A 9,212-nucleotide genomic window follows, 5' to 3' on the forward strand; every position below is an offset into this window, starting at 1 on the left:
AATGCCTGAGCAGCAGCCATTGAGCATGTCTCTGTGGTCTTGCCCCCTCAGCTCTGTGGGTTGACCTCCAGGGATCAGGTAAACATGCTAGGGCTATTTAATATGGGGCTATTTAACAACATAGCTATTCTTCTTCTCAGGTTCTCTTCTCAATGTCCGAAAGAGAGTTTAGTTGTTCTTCTATTCTCCTTGTTACTAATTTTCTCCTGTCCAATGAGTATGTATGAGTGAACCTGCAAATACCACTATAATAATAATAATAATAATAATAATAATAATAATAATAATAATAATAATAATAATAATAATAATAATAATTCATTTTATTTATAAAGCGCTTTTCAGGAACTCAAAGACGCTGAATATACTACAGTATAGTATATAATATATATATATATATATACTATATACTATACTATTTAAGAAAGCTTATACACTGTCGTAATCCTATGTTGAGGAACCAAAGCCAAATAATTTTACTCTTGTGTACTTGTGTACAGTGAGATGTAATAAAAGCGATTCTGATTCTGATTCTGATCTTCTCCATTCTGTATTTTAGGTGTTTTGAGAGAGAGAGAGAAACAGAAATGGCGTTCTACATGACTCTGCACTTCACCACCGTTCTTCGTCTCCTGGCTCTGGTGGCCATCTGTGACATGGTGAAAGCTGATCGCATCAACTTCTACAACGTCAGACCCCCAGTGGAAGGTGTGTTTCTCTCTTACGAGTACATTTCCTGGAATCACTCAATGGTGGCTAAAAGGTAAGAGCTGCTGAGTGAAAACATCCATTGACACAGAGTGGTCTTGTGATTACAGCCACTCCGTTCCCTAAGAGCTTCAAGTGCTTCACCTGTGATCGAGCCCTGGACAACTACAACTGCAACCGCTGGGCTGAGGACAAGTGGTGCCCTCAGAGTGAGTGTTCTCTGTTTCACACAGCTGTCTGTCTATCTATCTACAGTATCTATCTATCTATCTATCTATCTATCTATCTATCTATCTATCTATCTATCTATCTATCTATCTATCTATCTATCTATCAGTGGCGGCTGGTGGCCAAAAATTTGGGTGGGGCACAGCAGTGTGGCGGGGGGGTCCTCTTTCGCGCGCGCAGCGCGCGTGACCGGTCTATGGACGTCGGTACGGTCCAATACCCAGTGTCAGACAAGGAGGAAGTCTAGTCAACAAGGCTAGTACAGGCCTCACAGCTACACTCAGGTTAATAAAGGTAGCAGATGAATATGTGTACTATGTGTCTGTGTGACATGGCTACATCAATGAGCAGAGATGAATGCTGCAGTCAGTAGTACAGTAACTATCTATTTCATAGACACATGATGGAGGATGATGGAGAGTGATGGTGGTCAACACATCACAGCAGGTCAACACATTCAATGATGTATCACAACCAGACCATGTCAGAAACACAACCAGACCATGTCAGAAACACAACCAGACCATGTCTGTATCACAACCAGACCATGTCTGTAACACAACCAGACCATGTCAGAAACACAACCAGACCATGTCAGAAACACAACAATGCATCAGCTGAGTTAAAGAAAACCAACTCTTACCTTTGATGACAGAACATGAGCCGTGTTTACCCGTACCGCCGCCTTGCCCCGCGCATATTGCTATGAATAGTTCGAAGATAGGTGCTTGCACGTTAGGTGCAAGGCTGCTTGGTTAACCCATTAGCAGGAACATTATTAGTTGCACAAAATAGGCTGATTTAATTGACCATGAACATCAGAGACAGACATTACGAATGTTCATTTAAAATACTCCGGAAGCCCGAAGTCCGGAAAACCGGAAGTCGGGAGTCCTCAGCATAATGCATTGTCTGCAATACAACCGGAGATTTCTTGGCCAGGGCGCACAAATGTGCGTCCTGGCCAAGAAATAGAGACAGCCAATTGGAGCGCTGCTACAGCTCACGTGTAAACGAAAAGTATTCGTCCTGGCATAGACTTGCATTGACACGGCGCCCCGCGTTCTCTCCCTATGTATTTTAACAGTGAGTTTTACACACACACACACACACACACACACACACAGAGATAAAAATGTTTATTGTATTGGAGGATTTTTAATGAATGCTGATAGGCGCCGACAGAATATCAGCCGCATTTTGTGAATAAACAATGTTTATTTAAAAAAAAAACTTTTACAAATCGCAACGAGGAAGTGAAGGTGGGGGCGGCGCCCCAGCGCCCTCTATCGGCCAGCCGCCACTGCTATCTATCTATCTAATCTATCTCTCTATCTCTCTCTCTCTCTCTTTCTCTCTCTCTCTCTCTCTCTCTCTCTCTTTCTCTATATATCTATCTATCTCTCTCTCTCTCTCTCTCTCTATCTATCTATCTATCTATCCATCTATCTCTCTCTCTCTCTCTCTCTCTCTCTATCTATCTATCTAAACGGTAACCTAATTATGTGGTATGTCTTCTTTGGTCACCCCCTTTCCAGATACCCAGTTCTGTATGACAGTCCACCACATCAGCAGTCACGGGAAGACCAAGTTTGTGACCAAGAGGTGTGCTGCCCGTGAGGACTGTCATGCTTCAGGCTGTAGACACCACAGGGACACGGGACACACTGTGAGTCTGGCACACAAACTCTTTCACACACACAATAAAACACCCAGTGTTCATTGTTGTAGTATCAGATGAAATGGCAATTCCGATCAAACTCTGATGATTACTGCAATCAATTCGTTCAATACTCGATATTATTATTATTCCCATGCAGGCCATATATATATACACATGTTGACTAAGCCTCTTGGATAAAGGACCATTATTCCATAGCGTGATCCATACATGATCACATATTATTTATTTTATTTTTTTATTTTTTTTATTTTAAACCTCATAGGAGCCAACGGACCCTCATGTGGATCCGAAGTGATATAAAGAGTATACCTCGATCAATTCTCTTCATCGATTTCACATTTTTTTCACAACTTTGCATGCTATACGATGCCACCATTTTCCCCCCCAAGACGGTAAACACGGCCTAAGTCACATCCAGTTTTCTCCAACTGGAGAATGTGTCATGTCCGGTTTCAACGCCGAATTTCCATACCATTGGTCAGCCAACCCAAAAAAATCCCCCCCAAAAAACAAACAAAAAAAAAGAAATCTGATACATGAGAAAGGTCAAAGGTCAAAGATGGTGCCAAAATATCTCCAAATGGCCTAAACATATAGGTGTCCGCCTAAACATACCTGTACTAAAACAGGTACAAAGTTGCATTTGCTCACATTACTAGCATCGACTTTGGCGCAAGTACTAATAAGACCCTGGAGTACTGATTCCTAGATGATTTGGGCTTCGTTATCAGGTTTCCAACTTGATATTCACTGTAAAAGCTGTTGTTTTTTTAGGCGGAGACTGAATTTGAGATGTTTTATAATGTTCTAGCTCTATTTGCTCTGACACAGTAACATAGATTTTGATTCTGACACTTCTACAGCCACCCCACAGGTGTTAGCTTTCATTTGATAACAATATCATTATGAAGGCCCTTGTGATTGTGGAGATATTCTATATTCACTGTGGGCATGTCATTTCGAGCAGAAAACCAGAAAAATTAGGTGGATAAGGTCAGCTACTTGTAGGAAGACTGGATAGAGAGTCTGTGGGGGTTTGCACATTTTTTAATTTTTAATTTTGAATTTTATTTTGCCTTTAAATTTTTTGCACTCCTGCATTGACCATTTGAATGTTTTGAGTTTTATTTTGTCTCTTGTACGTCCTGTCTGCCTGTAACTTTGGGTTATGCTGCTGTCTACCCTGAACAGGTCTCTCTTGTAAATCAGACCCTGGGTCTCAATGAGACTGTTTTACCTGTATAAATAAAGGTTAATGATAATGAATAAAATACAGTACGATATTATATTGCCATATCATTACCAAATGACTGTATCGTACTGCGCCTTGTAGCGAGCGATGTGACTTGACTGTGTCACTCATCCCTCTCTCTCCTTCTCCCTCTCCTAGGAGTGTGTGTCTTGCTGTGAGGGTATGATATGTAACGTGGAGGTCCCCACCAACCACACCAACGCAGTGTTCGCCATGAAGCAGGCCCACAGCGCAGCACCGTCCTGGGTTAGGACGAGGCAGGGCTTGCTGACGTTACTCGCCCTGGAGCTCAACAGACTGCTTCTATCATGATGCTACAGTCTGACTCCGTCAGTAAAGTCCCATATATCTATTTGGGCCTTAGATGATTGATTCTACATGTACTGTCCCAGACCTGAGTCCATACGAGCTGGTCTCCTATGAGGCTCACTACATGTTCCAGGTCAACATGAATCTCCTGGCACTGATGGGAGCGGCTGTGTGTTGTAACCAAGATGGCTTGTCACAAGGATCAGTCACGAAAGGACTACTGCCATCTCATGACTACTACAGCAGTGCTTGTATTCACTGTAGCCAGAGGAACTGGAACTAACAATCCACGAAGCCATGGATTTGGCCAGTGGATGTACATAAAAAAGCATATGATCTGCAGAATGTAATGGAGACAGAATTGGCCCATGGATGCAGAGACAATCATGGCTTCCTGGCCCTTGGGTACCAGGATACTGTTTACCCTGACAGGTCCATGGAACTATACAGGGAATAATGTTTGTATGATGGATGCCCAGTGACTGTTCACCAACCTCTGGCAGAGCCCCCAACTATGAAGCATGCAGAATCAAGAAACTGAGGAGAATCTAAATGTCCGCTTAACATTCTCTGGGATTATTCATTGTTTTGGGAACGCTACGCATGAGTTCACTGTTTGGAATTCCACAGCCGAGAGCACGGAGACCAGATATCTGATACTGGACTTAAAGGCACACAGAAACTGCCCTTCATTATGGATCAGGGAGCGCTTTTTACAGTAGTAGGCAATATGGACATACTATGGCGCTTAGCTTTTTAATGCCAATTTGTGATGGCGCAAACATCACTAATTAAACACATTTTGCACTTGGATGGCCTGTTACGAAATACTGTTGTTGTTGTTTTTTTTTGTTTTTTTTACAGAACTAGTGAATATCCTGAAATAAAATTGGAAAGAGGGCAATTGACATGACGTGTTGTTTTTGTGTCCAAAGACAATATTCAATATCGAAATAATTGGCTAGCCCATCCCGATCAGCTAGTTAGCTAGCTAGCACTAACATTAGCCAGCATGAATGTTCTGCAGTCTTTTTAGTTAATATGGGATGTTTCACACTTTACAGTGTTTATATTACAGTGTTAATATTGTTGTAGTTACACTATTGGGACAACAGTAATCATAATCACCCTGTTATACTTAGAGTTATGGTTAGGGTGCATGTTTTTAAATGGCGAAAAGCTGCAATAACAGATAGGGGCAAGCTGCAATAACAGATAAGACTATTCATCTGCACTAAAATAAAGTTTAGAAAAAAACTATACCGCAGTCTACCCCGAATATTCATGGGATTTAACAGAGGATTCCTTTGTTTAAAAACTGGTTTACAAACTGGGTGACTATTTTAAACCATCATTCGTTTATAGACGACACTTGTGTGAACATACTTGACAATCTGTGTTCAAAGGAAAATATTTTTAAATTCATTTTTTCCAACTCTTAAAATGTATACTATATGCGCAAGAATGAACAGCTGTCTCTGTGAATTAGATAATTGAAAAGGCACCAAATGGGAGCCATATTTAGACACTCAAACTATATTAAGAACAGGACTGAGTTGTTTCTCATAAATAACATTAGGGATTATTAGGAGTTCTGATTGGAGTGTGACATTTCAGTCAACAAGTCTTAAGATTTAATTGTCTCTAATTGGACTAAATTTACCTCTTATATGGTAAAAGACCCCATTCATGTTTATGTCGTGGCATCTTGCTCCTCAGAACATCAATATAGACGTCAGCAACATCCCTCCCCAGGCTGTGTACTGGCTTCCTTTCTGCCTTACTTCTGCTGGCTGACTCTTGTCTAATGGCTCAAACAATGTCCTGTTGAATACCATACAATACAGTATATTGTGTTGTTTGCTATAACCCACACACAAACAAACAAACGTGACATTCCATGCAGTTTTATCATTGGCCAAAACTGAATTAGTCACAAAACATGAAAAGTACAGTTATTTATGGTCCTATGATTTGCTACAAAATGTTGTTTGTTTCTAGTGTCTGTCCAGTGGGACAGTGGGACATCACCATTTAAAGAACAGCTCACATCCATCGTAAGTTACACCTGAAACAGATTATATTAAACAGTGAACAAGAGAGAGAGAGAGATTGAAATGTGTCCTGTTCATCTGCATATTCATGTGGTGATAGTGGTTATACGTGAGGTAGAACGAGGGTCATTGTGAGTGGCTTTACCTGTTTGCTTTCTTTTTTGAGGAGTGTGTTTTTGGAATGTCACTGGTAGCGAAGTCCTAGCGTGACAGATGAGCAGGGATTGTTGTGATGGATCGGCCATCCCCACCACAGCACCCCTATCCAGGGAGAACATCGCCAGCAGGGGCCTCACCTGCACACAGGCCTTGCATGTACCATGAAGGGGGTGTTGATGGAACTGTCAAAACAGACTTTCACATCCTAAAAACAGGGCCCGGAGGGAACTTTTAGCATTTCTTCTCAGTCGTTTTTTTTTTCTTTCTCTAAAACAAGCAGTGTTTTACATCACCCTTGGAAAACATGCTCTTCAAATTGAGAGAAATATAGCTTTAGAATTGTGAAAGTTGTATGTGTAAGTGTGTGACTATTGTATTTATGTGTTTGTCTATGTGTGCTTGTCTGTGTGTGTATGTGTGTGTGTGTGTGTGTGTGTGTGTGTGTGTGTGTGTGTGTGCGTGTGTGTGTGTGTGTGTGTGTGTGTGTGTGTGTGTTTGCATGTGTCAGTGGGGGAGGGGTATCCATTGTCAGACCAGAGACCGGTGAAAGTGTGTGTCTCTGTCTGTGTGTGTGTCCCTGTCTGTGTGTGTGTGTCTCTGTCTGTGTGTGTTTTGGCCTTGCAAAAGAGGCCCCACTGGACAGTCGTTGACTCTCTGTGTGTGTGTGTGTGTGTGTGTGTGTGTGTCTGAGTGCGTGCGTGCGTGTGTGTGTGTGTGTGTGTGTGTGTGAGTGCGTGCGTGCGTGCGTGTGTGTGTGTGTGTGAGTGCGTGTCTGTGTGTGTGTGTGTGTGTGTGTGTGTATGTGTGTGTGTGTGTGTGAGTGCGTGCGTGTGTGTGTGTGTGTGTGTGTGCTGTTTGCTCTGGCGGCTGCTCTCTTTGTTCTGGCTTTATTAGGCATGGAGCTGGAGCCTGTCGCTTTCCGCCCTCAGAGTCATCCGCCTCACAAAAGCGCAGTGACAGTCTACCCAGAGTACCACACCACCCTCAGAGTGGCCTCCGATGGCTGTTGTCTGTCTGCTCCTGCAGTTCACTGTCAGCAGTTAAAGGAGTTATGCAGAATGTGTTACCTGCTCAGATTAGACTGCTCATGGATTGCATGGATCCTGAGGTACTGGTTTCATCCACAGTGTTTTCCACCATCCACAATTTTGCATTTAAAATATACTTCTACTGGAAAGTGATCTACTGGTAGATTTTGCATAGCATTGCTCGCTAGAGGACGGTTATCATGCCTAGACCACTCTTTCTATGCAATCTCCTTTTCAATTAAACTTGATCAAATTAAATGATTCCATATAAGATTATGTAAATGTTCGTTTAAAATGATAAAACTTAACATTTAAAATGATTATTTAAAATGATAAATTGATTGAAAATAACGTTTATTTGACATTAGCTCCTTCCGATCTAATAGATCTTATGGTTGTTGGTGCCACCGGCATTTGAGGAACTTTGAAGCCGTTGATGCCATTGGTGATTAGAAATCGTCCCTGAGGAAACCATCAGAATTGCGTTATGTCTCAGAACGCTACTGCAATGAAATGGTCCATACACGACAGATGATAATCTAATTCTTAGCACGGTTAAGACTTCCCGCCATGCTTGGATGCCCTGCGGTATGCTTGCCAATGCTCTCTCTCTCTCTCTCTCTCTCTCTCTCTCTCTCTCTCTCTCTCTCTCTCTCTCTCTCTCTCTCTCTCTCTCTCTCTCTCTCTCTCTCTCTCTCTCTCTCTCTCTCTCTCTCTCTCTCTCTCTCTCTCTTTTAACTGAATACTCTCTCTCCCTCTCTCTCTGATCTTACAGCCCTCTAAAAGGCATATCACTTACCCCCACTCTCATGTTTAAGAGCAAATCTGACCATTTACCCTCCGACAGTAGACAATGTTTCAACCTCGCCTATACGTACTCTTGTCTTACAGTCGCAGTATTGGTAGGCTTGGTTACCTAACGATATCCATTGTCTCTGTGTGTTTACACAGCGACGGCCAATCAGGGATTAAAATTCCACCTCGGGGGCAGAGTTCACTGTGCTAATTGGCTCCTGCGTTTCCGAGGGAGGCGTCCCGACACTTTGTTCTCTTGAGGGGATCTCAGGCCTTGCGATGTGGTTAAGCTGAGCCTCAAAGGAGGACGGCCAAACCCCAGAGAGACTCTTACCAAAGAGGGGACAGGAACTCTAATGACTAGAAAGGTCTGCTGATGGATTGGGGTGGTCTGGTGGTGTGTGTGTGTGTGTGTGTGTGTGTGTGTGTGTGTGTGTGTGTGTGTGTGTGTGTGTGTGTGTGTGTGTGTGTGTGTGTGTGTGTGTGCGTGGGGGTTGGGGTTGGGGTTGGGGGGAAGGGGTGGGGGGTGTTAGTTTCAAAAGGGAATGAATACCTTATAGCTGAACACATGTTTGTTTTTGTGTTTGTATTAGAACAGAGTTATATTAGTATATGATATACTTAGCACTGTTCTATGAAATATGATTACATGGATGGTGTGATCGTGACAGTATGTGGAGATTTATGTGTATCTACTTCCCAATGTTCATCGCTCAGTCCTGGCTGTCAGTTTCAGCTCATCTTTCATCACTATCTCATAGTAAAACTGAGCCAGTGGTTCACTAATGCACCTTCCCCGTCCCCCCTCCGTATGTATTATTGATAGTAATGGTAGAGGTCAGTGCTCTCTCAACCCAGCTCCTCTATAAACCAAACCCCCCTCATTAATGTTTGATATGTGTTGTATTAATTACCACAATGGGTGTATGGCGTGAGATCACCAGGTGAAAGTAAACAGTCCCCTCAGTCCCCAGTCAGAAATGTCTCTGATATTT

The 9,212-nt window shown here is 42.6% G+C and overlaps 1 protein-coding gene across 1 annotated transcript; it reads left to right on the forward strand.

Moving 5' to 3' along the window:
- Positions 1-587: 587 nt before the first annotated feature.
- lypd6b (LY6/PLAUR domain containing 6B) lies at positions 588-4,184 on the forward strand (the record flags this gene model as incomplete). The annotated part of the gene is made up of 4 exons (XM_080536965.1): positions 588-708; positions 819-917; positions 2,475-2,605; positions 4,011-4,184. The coding sequence occupies 4 exons, from the start codon at positions 588-590 to the stop codon at positions 4,182-4,184; spliced, it is 525 nt and encodes a 174-aa protein (XP_080393091.1).
- Between the last annotated feature and the right edge of the window lie 5,028 nt (positions 4,185-9,212).

Source organism: Nansenia antarctica, assembly GCF_963989245.1.
Source record: "Nansenia antarctica genome assembly, chromosome: 7".
In the NCBI taxonomy this organism is placed as follows: domain Eukaryota; kingdom Metazoa; phylum Chordata; class Actinopteri; order Argentiniformes; family Microstomatidae; genus Nansenia; species Nansenia antarctica.